The sequence below is a fragment of the Anarhichas minor genome, unplaced genomic scaffold (assembly GCF_050575085.1).
Source record: "Anarhichas minor isolate MPS153535 unplaced genomic scaffold, ASM5057508v1 ptg000030l, whole genome shotgun sequence".
Classification (NCBI taxonomy): domain Eukaryota; kingdom Metazoa; phylum Chordata; class Actinopteri; order Perciformes; family Anarhichadidae; genus Anarhichas; species Anarhichas minor.
The window spans coordinates 1,601,752-1,622,454 of NW_027466476.1; the positions used below are offsets into that span (position 1 = coordinate 1,601,752).

Below are 20,703 nucleotides of genomic sequence, written 5' to 3' on the forward strand. Positions count from 1 at the left end.
AAGCCCCACTCGTTGCCTTGATTACTGCCTGAAAGTGTTTGATCCGGAGGCTTGTGAATACATAGTGCACAAGAAGGACAGATCATCTGTACTACGTCCGGTTTATGTTGGGGTAGAGAAGTGGTGGCTTCTCATTGAGATTGAAAATATTCATTTATACCTTCTTTTCATATATGTAACATTTTTACATGTATGACTCATTGTTAGGACTCGCTGGATAAGAGCACCCTGTAGGATCTTCACACGTGGCTGTGTTGACTGAACCTGCAGTGAATGTACACAAATCAGTGATGTATTGGAAGAAAGACATGACTTTTACATTTAATCTATTTAGCCAACATTTGTATCCAAAACCCTGTACAATAAATGCATTCAACCATGCCAACTCCAAAAAGTGCAAGAATCATGCAAGTATATCAATGTCACCAAATATCAAGTGCTACATTTAGATACACTAGTAGGTAGATAACGCCATATTTGTTATTTACCAGTACTTGTTTCTTGCATAACTTCACATGTTTAGAGAAGAAAGACAACTTCTGAATCTGAATCTGGTGATATAATGAATCACATAAAGAAACAAAACAGATACAGGTCATCTAGTGTCTGTGTTTCCTATATTCTGTTCCCCGTGTCTGTAAATAGGGGAGATCAAAACTTCAGAGGTATCAATATAATTATAATGCAATCCATCACAACACCACATCAAGAGATGAGTCAACACCTCTTTGACACAGTTTCTCTAAAACATTTTGGGCTTCACAAAGGTAGTATTTAATGTATTGTAGTTTGACGGTATTCTGGTTCACCAAGTGTATATGTGGTTGAAAAGCAGCCACCAGGTGGCAGGACGAGCCAGCAGATTCTGATGTATTCAATGTATTTTCTTCATCCCTCTCTTCCTCTACACAGAGAGAGGGGGGAGAGAGAGAGAGAGAGAGAGAGAGAGAGAGAGAGAGAGAGAGAGAGAGAGAGAGAGAGAGAGACTTGAAAATACAAAGAGAGTTTTGCAGAGACTCTCAGAGTTAGAGATTCAGGGTCTGAGGATCTCTCTGTTGCATGGTCTTGTCATTAACAGAAAGCAGCGAGAGTGGAAGGTTGTGGAGCTCTTCTCATCTTTGTGCATGCCGTGTCGGATTCAGTGATGAGAGGGTCCCAACAACAGTGAGACCCACAACACTCATGCTTTCTCTCTCCCCTCCACTTCAACCTCTATAAACTACACTCACTGCTCTCCTTTGGATTATTGTTTTTTTTATATGGTAACAATCATGTGGAGGATTGAAATAAGAATCTGCTCGGAGGATTAACTTTGCAACTTTTTCTTGATGGACGTTCTGCAATTTTCTTCAGCTTGAATAATGACTTTGTGCTGGAGTAGAAGCTCCTGGTTTCCAGTGGTGTTTGGCGCTGTGCTGGTTGCTCTTACTGCTGCTAATGCTGGACCAAAACAGGACAGGAGGCCGGCTGGATCGTCATCATGCTTCGGAGGCTTTGATCTCTACTTTGTTTTGGACAAGTGAGTTATCTAACATAACCTGAGTCACAAAAGAGGGGATGGATGAATAGGATGGTTTCTGTTAACAAGTGAAGGCCATTCATGTTAAAGTACATGAGGAACATTAGTTGATATAGTGGGTTGAATAAGAGCAATTTCTTATTTTTTTTAATTATAAAAAAAAACTTGAATTGAACACAACTCATGGAAGCATAATAATGCATAAAGTACATGTGCATTATTTTGTTCCTGTGCTTCTCCATCTGGTCTGCCAAAATGTTTTCATGATGTCATCACCATTGCTGTTGTCGTTAAGCCCTCTGGTGTCCTGTCATGCAGAAAACATGGATGGATTGATTGATGATGCGTTGCTCTGACAGGCCTCGATCTGCAGTTTAGCTTGGCATGTATCTACAGATAGTAAGTGGTGTGTTAGATAGATGTTTCCCCCATTCATCAGTCAGTTGCAGGCTGCACAGACTGCAAGCACTGTGCTTGTTTTTTGTTCATCCTCACTAACATAACATATACCACGTGGGCAGTTTTTATCCAGACTGGCTTGCCAGTAAGTGCATCGTTATATCTCCTCATCTTCTTGGAGTTCTAACATAGTCTGTGTATCTCATGTACAGGATGTTTGGCCTCCCTGCAAAGTTGGTCTTGATTTAGAAATAGTTTCCATGTTTATCTCACCTATTTATGGGGATCTCTGTGTTTCCTTTCAGCCATGCATCATAAACACCTGATCAAAACTACCACACTGAGCGTTTAACATCTTGATGAGATCATGCCTCCCTTAATTTCGCAGCGTTTTGTGCAGCTGAGCGGTATACATGATGCATTTGTGGGTAAAACTTAAATTATTGAGCAATCTCATCAACGAAGCCATTCAAGTGAAAACAGTAAATGTTTTCAAAAGGGGTCAATGTTGTAAATGAACAGTGTTTACCCAAGTATTCCTGACTGGGACTCGAAGAGAAAGCACTTAATTCAGTAGATAAATATGCACACAGCTCCACTGGCACTGACCGTTAACTCACCCAAGATGTTGCTTTTGGACCGTAACAGAATGCTTTTGACCTTTGTATTTTGCAAACCTGGCTTCAAACTACTTCTTTTTATTACATTTCTTTTTTGTACCACAAGCCAAAATGTTTGCTAACTAGGTCAACCAAAAATGTATCATCCGACTGTTCCTTTTTGTTATCTGGATGATGGGACTGGAGGATTGCAGTCTGCCATCTCCCTCTCACTGTAGCTCTCCCTCCAGTTGTCCTACATTACATGTTAGTGTCACTTCCAGGTACTGGGGGAAATTAGTCAATTGAGTGCAATAGAGAGTAATTGATAGCATGAGCCACGCTTTAACAACACAGACTTACATTATGTGTGTGACCTTACAGCGTGTATTACCGGGCATCAATTCACTGCATTAGCTTTTCTTTTTTCTGTCTTTTCTCCATTCAGGATCTCCGCTACCTTTTAGCACTGATGTCCTCTACCTGCCCCTCGCTGTCCTCTTGCTATATCTGCCCTCTTCTCTTCTCTCCTCTTCGTCTCTGCACTGCTCTTTCTCCATCACATCCAGATGTTCCAATATCTTGGCCTGTTGGCTGGGCTGTTTGTGCGGAGACTTGTGTCATGGTGACAATGGAAACATAGGTGTTTTGAGAAATGTCGCATGTGGGTTTGAGGTTATAAAAACACAGTTTAAATGAAAGACATTTTGCTAAGCATCAACACTGTAACATGCAAGCTCACAAGCTGTTATTTGTTTAACAGATACAACTGTACATCTGTTTCATCTGACTCCAATAACACTGATATAATTGCAGGTGCATTATAAAGATGTTAACAGTAATCTGAGGAGCACGACATCATTGCTACTCCTCAGAGTAAACCAGCGGTGCTGCCCAGAGCATTTAGTCATGCTTTCTATTCTCCTTTTCCCTTTAGAAGTCTACACCACAGATGGATTACCGACCTACCGGGCACAGGCCCAGGGGCCCAAGGGGTCAGGGGGTGATGACTGCAAAGAGATGCAAAACCACTACTTCAAAATCAAAACTACTACAAAGAGATGCAAAACTGCAAAGAGACACAAAACAATTGTAAAGCAACACAAAAGGACCGCAGAGACACACAACTACTGCAAAGAGATACAATATGACTACAAGTCTTCTACATGGGGACACAAAATAACTACAAACAGACACAAAACTACAACAAAAAGACACAGATGATCACAAGAAGATACAAAATTACTACAAAGAGACGGCAAAATGCCATAAAGAGATGCAAAAGTACTACAAGAAGACACAAAACGATGACAGAGACACCCATGTCTACACAGAGACACAAAGAAATCTTCAGAGGGATGAATCATTTTAGTTACTTTGTGTCTCTTTTAGTCTGGGGCTCTTGCTCCTATGTAAAAGGCATGGCAGACTTTTTAAATGTCTGTGCATAGGGGCCCATTGTCTCATAATCCGTCCAGGGTCTACGGTTAATTTGATCACTCAAACAGTTGTACAAAAAAAGGGTCGAGCAACTTAAATGCCCAGCATTGCTTGAAAAAGACATCGTCACATAAATTTCACTTTTTTCTTCTCAGATCTGGGAGTGTGCAGAATCACTGGACAGAAATCTACAACTTCGTTGAACATCTAGCTCATAAATTCATAAGGTAAAAAAAAACAATATAATTGTGTCAACTGTGGGAAAACATAGAAATGATCCCTGATCTAGCCAAGTATATTTTTCTGTTCTCCTTCTTCCAGTCCACAGCTGCGGATGTCCTTCATTGTGTTCTCCACCGAGGGAAGGATCTTAATGAGCCTGACAGAAGACAGGTGGGTGCAGATCCCCTCAAAACCACTTTTAATCCTTTGCTGTTTTCATCATGCAGCTCAGAGGAACTATTGAAATGCCAGATTTGGACACAGGCAGCAGAGTTATGATCGCTCATAACTTTAAGACCAAGAAGATTCCAGACAGATACTTTCCTTCACTGTGATCTGTCTGTAGTGTCAGTCTGGACAGCTACTTCATCATGTGGTTTTCGACACATCGTGGGCAGTATACATGTCTCATCTTTTCACAACACTGTCACAAAATATTTTCACTGTTTCGCTGCTTCCCTCTTATCGTCTCTTATTCTTCACAGGGCTAATTTCCTGTCTATGTGCATGTCTATCTCGAGCCAATACAAACCAACACCGTTTCAATTCATTCATAGGTTACACATTGCTGGTATACTCCGCAAATGCTGCCCTTATGGAAACTATTATTCTGTTACCATGCCTTGAAGCGTCTGGTTTAATTCAAAAGAATATGTTCACAAATGAATCTGACAAAAATACATATTTTCAATTGTATTAGATTATCAACAATGCTTCGTCCTCTTCTGTTTTATCTGCTCAGGGAACGCATTCGTAAAGGTCTGGAGGAGCTCTACAGGGTTCTTCCAGGGGGGGACACCTTCATGCATGAGGGCATCCTGAGGGTGAGAGGCCTCTGCATGTCCAACTCAAAACTGGCATCTTTATCTCTGCACTGGCTCCAGAGCAAACATCACACAGTGCAGAGAGCTGCGTTGGGTTAGCTCATGGAGGAGTTTCTTATGTGCTGCATGCTACCAGATAAATAGTCTACTGTTTCAAACCAGCTTTTCTTTTTTCACAGGCCAGCGAGCAGATATACTATGGAAACACTGAAGGTGTGTATGACTTTTCTTTACTTAGACAGGCTTAACTGTTTTAAGTAAATTAGGATAAAACAGGACTTTTTGATGGTATGATAAATTAATGAGCAATCAATTGTCTATTTCAGTGGGTATTTATTTTATGATATAATATTATAATATGGTTATACTAAGTCAGGAGGCCACCCAAGAGGGTCGCAAGAGACATCTGAGGGGTCGTGAGATGATTATAAATACAAAGAACAATAAAAATGTTCTGCTGCATTGAGTGAAACGTTTTTGTCTTTCCATTTAAAAAAAGAAAAAATGTATGGCTTCAGGCTTCCAAACTAATTAAATTGAACAACCTGCTCACAGCTCAAGGTTACTAACCTAATGAAGGATTTTGACTTGACTTTCTATCATTTCAAAACATCCCAAAACGGGTTTGGATTTGCTTCTTCACTTGGAATTACTTTTGTGAAGGAATGTGTTCATTTCTCAGTAAGAGGGATTTAACTCATAATTGATTTGGATGCTATCAGTAAAGAGATTAGATTTTGCATTCCTACAATATGGCAGTAATCTTAATAACTCTGCATGCGGTTATTTGCAACAGAGGATAAGATAAGGATGTGAAATTGCAGCAGGGGTGAACAAATTATTTCTGTCTGCAGGTTATCGCACCGCCAGTGTTATCATAGCTCTGACGGATGGTGAGCTGCACGAGGATCTTTTCTACTACGCTGAGAGAGAGGTGAGAGAGATAACGAGAGATTAAATGGGTCTCACAAATCATAACCAGGTGTAACAGTGACTGAGAATGTGTTGGATCAGATCAAACACTGACACCCTATACATCACCACTTTGATCTTCCTACTTTAGTCTGGAAAATGGGGTCAGAGCATGTCTGTCAGATTTATACGTTTGAGCCCAGTCGTTCTCCTCACAGCTGCACCGTCTATCTAATGATTTATTGGCTCCTCATACCATTCACATACAACAGGTAAAGGTGTGTGAAGGCCTATGGATTAAATCAGCTTTGAGTGCCCTCAGACATGTTGACAACAGGGATGAAGGGAGGTTTACGATTCCAGTAGCTGGAAATGATCCACTTGACGGTCATTCAGAGTCAGCACCAAAAGCCACAGACATCAACACTTGTAAAGTATTCGGCTCATGTGTTCTGTTTGGCAATCAGGCATCTGTGTGACATTTCTATTAATATATGACGTCTGAATAATATTATTGTTCATTGGGAACACGGTGTTGCTGAACTTGTAGTAAAACCTCAACAAACATAATCCTTTTTCTTACTTTGTTTTGGATGATGTTATGCAATGCAGAGGTGTAATTAAACCCAGTTGCTGAGCTTCTTCCTGTTTTTGCTGTGAATCTGTGCACACTTGACAGGCCAACCGCTCCAGAAGTCTGGGTGCCTCTGTTTACTGTGTGGGGGTGAAGGACTTCAATGAGACACAGGTTGTTCTTTTGTTTGTCTTAGTCAGTAAATGCAGTAAATATTTAGTTCCAACAAGGACATTGGACGTACATCAAATGATTCACATATTTTATAGCCTAATGAGCACAGTGTGAGTCAAGAAGATTTATTTCTCCATTATGTAGAGTGAAAATTGTTTAATTTGCCCTCTGAAAACAGGAAATTAGGTGATATTGTTGACCGTGTTCATATGAGCTACTCCTGTAATCAGTTATGCTGTACTTAACAAATCTTAACAAATCATGTGTCTTGAACGACTAAGTGTGCTGTTGTCGCTTTTGATTGTAATAACTTGTCTCCTCTCCAGCTGGCAAATATAGCTGATAGTAAGGACCATGTCTTCCCAGTAAACGATGGATTTGAGGCCTTGCAAGGGGTCATCGACTCGGTGAGTACTTCAGGTCGGCCCACAAACTTGTTCTAACAGCACTTGCCAACTAGGCGGTTGACACGTAAAGTTCGTAGTCCAAAGGAAATCATCTTGCTTTAATGTACTTCATAATCTCTCCCATCACTTTGTCTTTTATCTATCAACACGTTGCTCAAAGAGCAAACAGGAAACAAGACAAAAACAGATTTAAAGCAGGATAAGTCTATGGAGGGACATTCCTGTCTTTGTTCATGACGACTGACGTCTGGCCAAATGCCTGGCCAAAGAGGTGGGTCTTCTCTTAAGACCCACCTCTTTGGTGTTGACTTCAATTTTTGTATTTGCTAGCTCTAGAAGCCAAAAGCAGTTTGACGCGTAGGGCTGTTGTCACTGGGAAACAAGGTTTGTTGAGCAGAGTTAAAGGCCAGGCAACTGTCATCTGGAGTAGATTAACAGCAAACTCAAAGCTGTCGCTGAGGATCGTCAGGTGATCATGTGAGCGGAGCAGAGGGTCATCAATCAGTGTTCTTCATCTCCAGGATTATAGTTGGTATGTTCCTGGAGAGCAGCGAGTACAAATACATTTTGCACAACAAAAACAAGAGTAGATGGAAACATCATGGCCAGAGACCCCAGCGACATAAGCTTAACTAATAGGCACATAAAAGTCACTGCTGTGACTGAGTAGATAGTCCAAAACAGATTGTTGTGGCGTTTAATGAGCAATATACAGCATTCAGAGCATTGTTACAGCAGCAAAGAACTGCGAGGTTAACATATAGTATAGTTTACCTGAACAGCCAATGAAGTAACTCTCCCTCTGTGCGTGTTGTTATCCGAGCTTCTCCTTGCTTTGTTGACATAGCCGGGACTGAGCTGTTGGCTCTGTCAGCACGTTTGCCGTAATTTGCCATGTTGAGAGCCGTTAAGAGGATATTGAAATACTCCCAATCACGTGTCTTGCACCTTTATAAATGCTCCATTATCTGAGATTTGCTGCCTGGCTGCTGAAAAGTGTTTCTCCTCATTTCCTCAGATCCTGAAGAAGTCCTGTATCGAGATCCTGGCGGCAGAGCCCTCTAGTATCTGTGCAGGAGGTAAGACAAGGAAGATGGACTTCCCTTTCATCCTAGGCCTCTTAATGAATGAAATCAGACAGCAGCACATCTTAGTTAACCCTCACTGGAGGATAACAACTAATGTCAACAGATATAGAGCAGATGAAAATCCATACAACCATGTGTTGGCTGGGTCTCTGAGACCCAAAACAGAAGTAATGAGTCATTTTTTTGTTTCAGCAACTCCTCATAAAATTAGGAAAAGTCATGAAGATTCAAAGTGATTAAAACAATGTTAAATAATGTTAAATAGGGCTCAAAACAGAACATGACTATGTCGACATAGGCTGCAGCTACAGTATTTTAACAATTGGGGATGATTAAATGTTGAATTCCGGTCAACAATATTTGTGCAAAACTGCTTCTCAGTTAAAGCAGCCGGGATGTGGAGTTTTTTACCACTGAGAATTTGAGAGTGCAGTTCTTTAAAAAAAATGTAAATCGTGTCTGAAGACCTGACAATTAGGTCTATAGCTGTTGCGCTAAGAGACACTGAAAGTGGCCAGCATTGGTACTGGAGTGTCTGGTTGAAAATATCTTGAACTGATGAACTGTCTTTTGTTAATAGTATTGGGATTGCTGATAGTGTTTCAATTCTTGGGGTGTCATTTGTGTTTCTCCTCTCCTCGCTCAGAGTCCTTCCAAGTGGTGGTGAGAGGAAATGGATTCCTCCACGCCCGCAGCGTCGATAAGGTCCTGTGCAGCTTCCGCATCAACGACACCCTCACTAAGAGTGAGTGAAACATAGCTGAGCAGTGTTGAAACAACAGTCTGATTCCCTACATGCACTTTTTCAACCCACATGAGTGTTTTAACTGGCAAAACGTTGACTCAAAGCTGATCGCTAACAATGAAAACAGCTGGAATAAACTTTTTGCTGGCAAATTATAAAATTCATCTAAATTACACTTAACTGAGCTTCTCAAAAGCCGAATACAAAGTCAATCGCACAGCTTGAATCCGCTGTGATCAAACAAACAGCCATGCTGGTGTCATTATGTCTTTTTTATTGTTGTTATAAACACAATTTTACAGCTTGGAAAGAAACCAGAAACAAGAGATACAGGAGAACCACACACTATGTAGAAGAGGGAAAAGGCCTTATGGATACAGCCAGTTTCCCCATGGTCTTTTATTGGTGGTTTACTGGAGTAAAACCACTTCCTACCAGACATGCCACAGTAGCTGCAGAAGGTGCTGGTCTAATTGCAAAGCAAGATATTCACCAGCAATGAAGTGCAGACAAAATGTCTGCTCCTCTTAGAGAGAAGTGGTGAACATGTGTTTAACCTAATGGCGTGTCAGTGCATCTCAATGTCTTTTTTAGTCAACTGGAGTTCATTGTCTTCCATATACTTAGATCTTGTCTGTCATGTTTAATATATTTAGTATGCATGCTAGCCCACATGTAGTAGTTATTAGCTAACCAGAGGGACTATTTCTTTCTCTTAAATAATGATTATTTTGGTGACGCCATCAACATTCAGCACAGGCGTCTTGCTTTTTAAATCACATTTATTGTAAACACAGTAGAGTTGTGTCAGTATTAATGACACATTAACAATTCCTCGGAATCATAATTATTTCTGCACGATACAACGTCCAACTTCTTTCCGACTGCAGCGGACATGGAAACAATTTGAGTGAAATGATCTCCTTATGTCAATCCCATTGTGCTTGTGCAATCCTCCTCCACATTCATTCACTTCTCTAGATTGTTCACAGACAATCCTCTGGAACTTGTTTACTTCACATCAGGGGTAAACCTTAAATGTAAATAATTAGGCCTGGGTTAGCTTATCTGGAGGTAAATATATGTTGTGTGGCTATAAGGAAAACCATTTACCTTCTCTCTATAACTATGTCCCCCGCTGACTCCCCCACTCCAGCCTTCTGCATACTTCACAAATATGGTGAAATGGTCTAAAGGAAAGCAGCATATGTAACTGCATATGTTGAGCAGATGAATTGATGTTTGAGCTTGTGTCTCCAGGAAAAAGTAGCAGCAAATACAGTCAGGCGGGCTGGGATTTGGCAGATGAGCTGTCCATTGCTTTGGTGACAGATGTTGCCGACAATATTGAACAGTGTGAATCGGGGCTGTCACAATATCAGATATTCACTTCACAATTATCGCAGCATAAGAATTCACAATCGTGATCTATAGAAAATTTGAAAAAAAGGTCAAATACATTGTGTATGTTGTCTCTTTTTTAGCAAATTAATTCACACTCAAAATATATTATTTTTATAATTTTATCATATGATTATTATTAACATATCAATATCATTATTGTTATTATTATTATTTTTAAATATAACGATTATCATCAATACAGGTATATAACATTAACCCTAGTGTGAATGTTGGGAGATAAGACATGAAATAAATAGTTAAATGTTAAAATGTAGACGCTCTTTTGCCGAGGGTAAAATGGGAAGATTGATACCACGCTCATGTCTTGCTTAGCAAAAGACTGGAAACAGGCTGAGCTATTATTAAACTTTAAAAGATGCTCGTTGGCGTATATTGTTGCCTCACAGACAAGCTAGGCTTTCCAGTTTTTATGCTAAGCTAAGCTAACCATCTTCGGACTGCAACTTCGTAACTACTGTACAGTTGTATCGATCTTCTCATCTTATTCTTGGCAAGAAATCTAATAAGCCAAGCAGTTGAACTATTCCTTCAAATGACATTATTGCTAAATCCAATAAACTCAAATACTTTTCTTCGAAAACTGTAAATTGACCTTGCCGACAGTCCGTCCCAGTGAATAATCTCTCAGATATTGTACATCTGTCACCATCTTAAACAGTAATTCCAATTAACCTAATGGTTAAAGTTGATCTCTGGGCACTTGTCTTGTCTGCACCTCACAGTAAAATATGACCTCTCTGTTGACTTGGGGAGTAAACAGTCCAATAAAACATCATGACATGGGCTCTGGGATGTTTGCCAGCCTCTTTATCCTAAAGAGATTTATACAGAGAAAATCTGCAGAATCAGGCACCCTCAGCTTTTTACTGGACTTTGTTATAATTTGTTCTTTAGAAGGCTCTCAGGCCTTTTCGTCATGCTTTAATAGTGCATGGCCATGCTGAGGGCAATGTGGGCGCAGAGATGAATCTTTGGATGGGATCATATCTGGCCCAGTTTGTGAGCCGTTTTTTGGCAGCGTTGATCGCCCCCCCCCCTCCCCTCCCCTCCGTCCTGCACTGTGTTTCTATTGAAGAGCAGTCGTGACCCATGCGGCTGCTTGTGTTGATTTCCTCAGTTCTGGGATATGCTCTCTGCCTGCCAGGATAAACAGACAGGCTTGGGTGATGATGTTTGTTGGAGCAGCTTTCCCAAAAGCCAGCTGGACAAGGAGAGGATTTAGATTTGCCTGAAAAACAAAAGCTGTTGTGTTATTGGTGTTTCTGAAAGTCATGCAGATGTCTTCAAACAGTAGACAACAAAGCTTTTGAAAACACTCAGTCAGTTTGTTAACCACGTTACAGTGAAAGACGTGACATCATTTAACTTCTGTTAACATGAGCATACATATTGAATTACAATGAAGTCATGTGGCATTATCCAGTCAATAAACTAATACTGTAAGCTGGTTAAACAATGACATGATCCGAAGGGTGAGTCAGGTCATGATTTATGGGTAAAACCGGTTCAGGATCTATATATGTGAATGAAAACTACTGACTGTTACGAAACTGGAATGTTTGGCTGATTCTTCATTTTCATGACTCCTTTCCATCTTCCTCTCTAGTGGTTAAGCCTTTGATTGTTGAAGATACATATCTTCTCTGCCCTGCACCAGTACTTCAAGAGGAGGGGATGTAAGTCCTGTAATGTATTAAAATAAATGTGGGGTTTCATATGACACCATCTACTCTGTTTTTCTACGGCACGGCATAAATGACAGCCGAGACATTTTTCTTTTTCTTTTCCAGGGCAGCAAACCTTTATGTCAGTATGAATGAAGGTCTCAGTTTCATCTCCAGTTCAGTTACCATTTCCACTGTGGGCTGTGTAAGTACAATATAAAGTACCAGCATTTGGCTTTGAAACCTAATTCATTTGGGTAAAAAAACACTAGAAGGGGAGGGGGGGGGGGGGGGGGGGGGGGCTTCCAGTGCAGCTGGTGCCCTTTTAATATGTTTCACCCCTGCCCCTGAGACAGCCCAAGTCCGCCACTGCTAACAACAAGACTGGACAACAAACTAGTAAACCCAAACCAAAACAGTATAATACAAATTTAGGATGATGAATAAATAAAGTTTTTCAGCATCAGCAGATTCCATGGAAGATAAAAACAAAAGCCTAGAGAAGTGGTTTACATACTTTTAGTGCTCTACATTTTCAGAGAGTCTGTGTTGACGTGTCTGTCTCTGTCACAGTCTGATGGGACCATCCTGGCCATAGCTCTGCTCATCCTGATGCTGCTCCTGGTCTTGGCTCTCCTCTGGTGGTTCTGGCCTCTCTGCTGCACTGTGGTGAGTCTTCTTAAAACTTAAACTAGTGCAATAATAACATGCACACATGCTGCTTTACAGATAGCTTCTGGTCTACTCTTTTCAAATTGCCGATGGCTTCAAACACTTTGAGAATGAAGTGATATTGCTTGTGAACAATAAAATGGAGATAAATGTATTTTCCAGGTCTCTTTTGTCTGGCTAACAAAGGCTTCGCATTAACTTAAACAACATTCCCATGGTGAGAAGGTTAGAGGCTATGAGTCAATAAGGCCGTGTGTCCCTTTGAAATCTTACAGCTAAATTTAGGCAACAGCCAGAAAGGTCAAGGCCACCGGGTGAACGTGTGTTTTAGTAATTATGCTGCTGTTTAAATAACTTGTGTTTTTATAGGTCACAGCAGGTGACCTCCGAGTCTCACCTCTTAATAGTTTTTCAGTATATTCACTGGCAGACCTAAACTAGTAACACATTCTTCCATCAGTAATGGCTAATTTGAATTTCCAGCTAGTGGTGTGGAAAGAAAGACTCAAATAAACAGTTTTGGTTTGATATTTTGTTACTATGAGATTTTGAGAAGCAAGATAACTCAACATAAATAAACAGTGTCATGAGAAGTATTTTTATGACAGACAAAAAACATGCCTGTGACATTATTTAGACAGTGGCCATCCTGCCAGCATCACAACATTTCAGTAAACTCTCCTTCAACCAGCCACTTGCTGTCAAAAACAGTATTTCTTCTTTCAAATGAAGAGTGTGTGTATCGTGTCTCTTCAGAATCCAGTCCAATGTTTCCAGGTCTGGAAACAGGAAAGTTGAGAACTGCCAGAGAGAGATGTCAGCTTTAACAACATGGCTGTCCCTCCCTTTACTTTTTTTCTGTTCTTGTCCATTAAGTTACAAATTCAAGTCCGTGCAGCAAGTCTGTTTAGGAAAGCGATGAGAGGTTGCCATGGGGAAACGTTTTGTGTTCCAGGATTTGGAGAAGCATCGAGGAAAATCACAAATAAGAATCAGAACCGCTTAATTTGCCAAGTGCATTTAATGTAGAAGAAACTGTCTTAAGGCTTATTGCAATTGTGAAAACACACACTGACCGCCCATATTGTGACAGGAAAAGACACGGGGGGATAGTGCAAGGCATGAACCTAAAATAAGATCACATAATACAATAATTATGAGAGCCTGTTCCCTTCCCTTCTCCCAATCAACAACCTCAGGCCCAAAAATCTGGATAGCAGATTTGTAGGTTAGTGCTTCGCTCTTGTTAAGTAGTAGAGACTTGGGAGGAAAAAAACAATTCCTCAGTAGTGTGTTGTTGTGTAACCATCCTGTTGCACATTACAGTGACATGCAGACTGTATGAAAATCCATTTTGATACATGTGTTTGTGACATTTGTGGTCTTCCGACAAAAAACGAAACCTTCCCTCCTTCTCCTCTCATGCATTTTTCCCCCCCTCCACAGATCATCCATGAACCCCCACCACCAGCTCTGGAGGAGAGTTCGGTATGAGCTGCACCGTCTCCACTCAATCTGTTTCTTATGACTCCAAAGAAAAGCAATCTTTTTTAGATTGAGACCGCTGCCAGTGTTCGGTTGTGTGTCTTAAACCTCAATGACAATGCAGCGTCATTCACTCCCTTCTTGGTATAAAACTCAGATTTCACTCATTTAGTAATTAATCCAATGTGAGTTAACGCCCTCTTCAAATAACAGTGAAATCCTGACCACATCCCTTCCTCTGGAGCTTTTTGGACCTTCGTGGAATATTTAGTGACAGATAACATCATTTCACATGAATTTGATCAACAAACTAATGTTAATAAAAATACATTTTAACTGCCCAAACTGCCCATGAAATAACAGCAACCTACAATGCGACTGTGGGACAAGTCAGGCTGCATTTATTTGCACCAATTAAGCTGAAAATTAGGTTTAACATGGTAAATCTATTCCAAACAGACTCCATGACAATCACGGCTTCACATACAACTTTTAGCCTTCATTATGGCTGTGGGCTTTGTAATTCCTTTGATCTGACAACCAGTACAGAGGGGACACAAATAAGGGCTGCTTTTGGAGTGAGGAGGGCAGAGAGAGAGATTTTACTGGTGACCAGTGAGAGGGCATTTGTACCAGGCAGCTCCTATGTTCATTTGGTGTGCATACATTCATGTAAAAACAGTGAAAGATTAGCTTGTTAAATGGTTTATTAATACATCACAAAAAAACCTACTTCCTGTCACTCTCCCATAGGATGATGAAGACTTTGAAGGCCCTAAGAAGAAATGGCCGACTGTAGACGCCTCCTACTACGGAGGAAGAGGAGTTGGAGGAATCAAAAGGATGGAGGTTCGATCCATAAACCATCTGTTGTGTTAACGAACACGGATAAGGGACTTAAAAGAAACCTGATGAGATACAAGTTTACACATTGGGATTGTTAAAAAGGAATTTTGATTGATTTATGACTACCCCACTTTCAGACACTAGTACTTTCAATCAAATTAACTTTAATTACACATCTCACTTAAGTATTTCAAGTCAGACAGATTCACAATTATACACTCCTGACCGTCTGCAGTGTGTGGCACCGTCGTACATCTCTGACTCTCCATACTCTCTGTCACCAGGTCCGCTGGGGTGAGAAAGGCTCCACCGAAGAAGGAGCAAAGCTGGAAAAGGCCAAAAATGCCAAAGTGAAGATGCCTGAACAGGACTATGTGGAGGCCCCCACACGCATTCTCAACAACGGCATGCACAAGCCCTCGGGGCCACGCAAGTGGTACTCACCCATCAAGGTAAAGTACCAGCCGGGAGGAAAACTGTCTGGGGAATGTGTTTGGCCTGCAGATGCTCTTTCAAATCAACAACTAAAACTGGCAAACATATAGAAACAATGAGTTAAACATTAACATAATTGTAAAGGATTTGTAAGATATTTGTTTTAAGAAGTCTATGAATATAGCTCAGCTTACATTAAATTATTAAAGTATTCATGGTTTTGGAGCTCTCTGGGATAAATGTTTTGTATGCATGTGAACTGCATGAAGTACAACATCTGTTCAAAATTACCTCATGTTAATCTGGCTGAGGATGTGTAAGTAATAGCATTATTAAAATGTCGTAGTGAAAGTAGCATGAGATGTGTTAAGGTAATAATGCTTAGGTGACTACTGGCACACAGTCCCTTCCTCCAAAGCCAGCATGGGGTTAAAGGAGTCGCTCCGAAGCGTGCAGTCAGCGGGGGATTGCTAATAGAAACCAGACTTCTGCTGGACTGACCTCCAGGGAGCAGAGCTGCACAGCCAGCAGTTTTGTGAGGAAAAACAGCTGCAATTTCTGCCCTTATCCTCAAAGTATTTGCTGTGTTTAAAAGCTATGAAGAGTCAGTTCACGATTAACTGAAACCATTTCAGTTTGTCACTGTGAAGTGGCTGGAGGAGTCGGATAACACTCGAGCTCGAGAACTGTGCTTATGAGTGACCAGGAGAAAAAACTAAAGAGTCAATAACAGAAACTTGATTGTTAAGAATAAAGGTCATTTTGAGACTAATTAAATGGTTTAACAGTTTGATTTCCTCTCTGTTTCCATAGAGCAAACTGGATGCATTGTGGGTACTTTTAAGAAAAGGCTACGACCGTGTGTCTGTAATGAGACCTCATCCAGGTGACAAGGTAAGGATTACTTAAAAGCCCCACAGGCATGAAACCATTAATCAGCCTAAACTTTACTGACTGACGTAAGGTTTTGGCTACGCATTAGCATTTGGCAAAGGAGGCAATTCTTTTGTATCTGAAAATGTTGAAAAAAATGGACCAGCTGTGAACAATGAAGTGTGCACAGCAGAGAGGCTCATGGGAAAACTTGTGTTGAGTTGGGATTTAGACTGCAGCGTCTGGCTACAGTGCACCGAATTGTAAAGACGTCTGAGGAAGCCGTTATTAAAAAAAAAGCAAATGTAATTCCTCAAAGGCCAGCTGTAACAGGGGGGGGGGGGGGGGGGGGGGGGTTGTGGTTAACAGTGTGATGACCTCTACAGTTGGCAGCTGACATGTAGTCTGAGACTGTGGGATCTACAAGTGTTGACAAAACGAGTCTGAGGGAAGTCTGTATATTATAATCCCTCCCCGCAATAGATTATGTAATGCTTCACTTTTCATTGAGTAAGAAATGTTGATCAAAGAGCAATTATTACCCTCAAAGTTGATGATGAAGAAAAGATCTTCAGAAACGTTTACATTCACTCCACCGCAGCAGCGGAGCCAGATGTTGTAAACATTGGGGGCTTCACGATATTGGAAAAAAACTGACATTGTGCTATTTTCTTTTTCTGCGATATGTTTTACGTCTTAAATTGTCTTCAAACTCTGACTTGAAGAACAGAACAACAGAACAGAACATTTACTGAATTAAATTCGATTTTTTTTTTAGGGAATAGCATGGTGGTGGTAGTAGTTGTAGCATAAAACAGCCCCCCAAGACAATGTTAGGGCGGACATGAATAGAAGTATTTCCCCGGTAATAGAGCTTTTGCTCCATTCATTTGCTGGTTCAGTCAGAGAAACTGAGAGGAAATTACACAAAGTTGAAGCTATTTCAAAAACCGAAAAGATTTGAGGCTTTTGACAAACATTTTCGGCTGGAGCCCCAGATTTATATTATTTGAAACCTGAAACTAGAAGATACCAACTACAGTATGTCACACTGATAGTGTAGAATAGTGTATTAAATTATGCAATAAATGTTGTTAAATATTTCCATCTGATATGTTGGTGTAGCTATTAAAATAGGAATATTTCACTCAATTCAAGCATCATATACTTACAAAATATTTTGTGATAACAAGCTCACAGAATGCCATACAATCGTACGTGTTTTTAAGAAGTACGGCTTTTTAAGGCTTCATTTTAAACCATTTCATGGACCAGCTGACGACACATCTGACTGATAGAAAATTAGCAACAGTGCTAAAACACATACACACATACAAGCAAGTAGAGCAGTTTACAGTGTCCTGATTTCTTTCAGCGCGTTCAAGGACAAGGGTGTGTTTCCATGCTCATTTTAGGAATCATGTTCCCTATTCATTTTATGATCTAATACACTGTAAGACAGCATGGCATGCTTTGGCACATGGCAATCAAGTTTATATAATGTGTAATGAACTGGCTACAACAAGCAGAAATTGTGGTTCTGGTTTGGTAACATTACAAGAAATGATTGGCTATGACTTAAGCTTTGGCCTCTAATGAACCCTTGTCTATTTGCCAATCAGTCAGCAAGGCCAGCTTCCAGGTAGCATGCAGTGCAGTGGGAGGAAATGCACTGGCAGTCAAGCACTAAGCTCAGTTTTAAGCAGAGGAGCACAGGAAGCTACACCTGGGGCCTAAAGCAAACTGATCAGCTGGTGAACCAATCTTTCAGGTGGACCAGCGCACCTTGCACTCTCAGTTAAACAATAGAATAACATTCAGAGGGTCACATCCTTTGCTCCCCCCCCCCCCACCCCCAAGAACAGTAAGCGCAGCTTACACACCACCCTCTGTAATTAGAAGTGTACAAGTGAGTCCTCCACACTATAAAGCTCTTCATTAATGCACTGGGGAAAACAGCTCGGCTCTGGAATCCTTGATGATTTACAGTAAACAAGCTTGTTCTGGTTGCAATTAGGAGTCTCTTGTCAAAGCCTTGTTTTTATAACTTCCCCTGAATGAATGCAGTGGTGGGATGGAGGAGGCCTGTGGATCCTACTGCCTGCTTGAGAGAAACCCAAGTCAGGGTGTCGTAACGTGTCATTTATTTATGACCTGGGGATTTTTGTAATTAGTAAAGGAATCAAACAGGGCACAACACAGCGGGATAAAAACTCAACATCACTCTTTCAACGCTATGTCACATATGCGTTTTCTATTGGCTGATTTTTAGGTTGGCTGCAACTATGATTCAGTGCAGGAGTGCAAGAGAGACGTCATAGGAATACTTCACCGTTAAAATGACCATTTGTGGATCAATTACTCACCACGTGTTGCCTTGAATTCTTGACAGAAATCGGTCGAAAACAAGAGTAAATCCTGGATGCATTGAATTAAATTCAGGTAGGTGTAATGCTTCTTATATACAGTCCGTCGTCAAAGCTGAATCAAAACATTGGTTTACAAGCTCGTGCAGTATAATTCAATCCCGTTTATCTTGTCGTATGCTAAACACATTTGCATTCTTGCCCAAATGTTCCTTTTTAATACACTTCCACCACTACCGTTTCATGGTTGCACATCCGCTAGAACTCAAGGTAATTTTAAGGGTGAAGTATTCTTTTAAATCCATGATATTCACTGCACTAAAGCAATACAAAAATATAGTTTTTTTTCCCATCCTTGCTGTATGTAAGTAAGTAAATAACATTCTCTCTGTTTTTGTCTCAGAGGTCACTTCGCCCCGCTTGTCATCAGTCCACTGCAACTCCCCGATCCCCTCAGTGCAGCTGCTCTCAGGGTGTAGCTTGTTTCTGAAATATGATAGTCTCTCTTGCATGACCTCACTTTGGTTTGGACAGGGGAGGTGTGGTGGCAGGTTATTTTGTCAGGCTGAGTAGAGCATTCAAATGATTAACTTGTGATTGAAAATTACAGCATTTATAGGTTTGTTGATATTAAAACGCAGTCACGTAGGTGTGTGTAGATAATAGGAATGGCAAGGTTGTTTATCTATATGCTCCAACATCAGGTTTGTTTTTAAATTTCAGGGCAGATGCATGAACTTCACCCGCATAAAGTCTCCCTCTCCTCATTACCCACACTACAACCATCACTCATCTCCCATCTACAACCCTCCCAGCAGGACTCCACCTCCACCGCAGGGCACCCTCCCCCCTCCCCCAAGCAGCCCTCCATCATCTCCAACGTTCTCCTCCCCCACCCTTCCACTACTGCCTCCAACACCTCCTTCCACCTCCACCACACCTCCCATTTCACCTCCCCCTTACACGCCACCTCCCACCCGGGCTCTTCCTCCGACCACCCTGCAGATACCTGACCCTCCGGTGCTCCCTCCCACCCCTCCACCCTCTGCCTCCCCGACTGGTTCCCTGCCTCCTCTTCCACAGGGACCTCCTGCGGGGCGAGCCCCTCCACCCGCCCGCCCACCACCTCGCCCTGGCCCGTAGAGCTCTGGGAGCAGACGGGAGAGAGTTTAACAGAATGTAAAAGGCAACCCAGAGTCCCACCAACGATCAGCACATGACCATCCTTGATTGTACCTGCGAGTGCCTTGTGCCACACTCAGTGGGCTGTGGTCTTTCTGCCTTGTGAAGTGGACCAGTGAGGACTTGTTTTCCGCTATTTGTCTACTGTGACTTTTGTACACATTTAGCCCAACAGTGCAATTGCTCGGATACTTGAATTACACCAACATTCCCTACAAATGAGGTCATGCAGGCCGGCTCTAAATTATTCTCCTCCTTGGTCCTCAGAGCCGCTTCAGGCCCTGTGGTCACTTCCAAGCGTACGCAAGATTAGACGAGATAAAAGACTCATGTTGCAAATGTTCCACAAACAACACATTTAGGATGATTTAGAAGAATCTGAAAATCCCAGTTTTTGTATTCTTGAATGTTGAGCAATTGCATGCAAGTGTTTGACTTTTTGTAACATTTCTACCTTGTTTTATACAACATAAATGCATTTTGTACTTACCACATTTTCGAGGTTAAAAAAACCCAGTAATTGCTGATAAACACATATACACTAAGCGTATTGACACAGCAATGCAACATATCTGAACTTGTTCTTGCAACTTTTGCCTTGAGTGCCATATTAACCGGCTTTATGTGAGTCACAGCTGGCCTAATCTTTGTGCACATCAGAGTAGACAATGTTTTTTTATGCCCTATTACTATAACTGACCTGACCAAGATGACTGAAATCACAACATATGCTATGTCTGTCAATATGTGTACGAAAATATGTCAGTCGGGGAAAAGCTTTGCACATCGTCTTGCTCATCCACCCACGGCCTCTAGCAAAAGGGTTTTATGTAAATAATCATTTTGATATAA

The 20,703-nt window shown here is 41.2% G+C and overlaps 1 protein-coding gene across 1 annotated transcript; it reads left to right on the plus strand.

The window, feature by feature from the left end:
* Positions 1-1,343: 1,343 nt before the first annotated feature.
* On the plus strand, positions 1,344-19,812 carry antxr1a (ANTXR cell adhesion molecule 1a). The gene is made up of 18 exons (XM_076104977.1): positions 1,344-1,519; positions 4,113-4,184; positions 4,279-4,350; positions 4,922-5,003; positions 5,183-5,216; positions 5,858-5,937; positions 6,595-6,663; positions 6,990-7,070; positions 8,089-8,149; positions 8,805-8,903; positions 11,935-12,004; positions 12,119-12,197; positions 12,566-12,661; positions 14,111-14,152; positions 14,903-14,998; positions 15,280-15,447; positions 16,244-16,324; positions 19,393-19,812. Exons 1-18 carry the CDS (start codon positions 1,362-1,364, stop codon positions 19,810-19,812), a joined length of 1,860 nt encoding a protein of 619 aa, XP_075961092.1. The 5' UTR covers positions 1,344-1,361.
* The last annotated feature ends 891 nt before the right edge of the window (positions 19,813-20,703 follow it).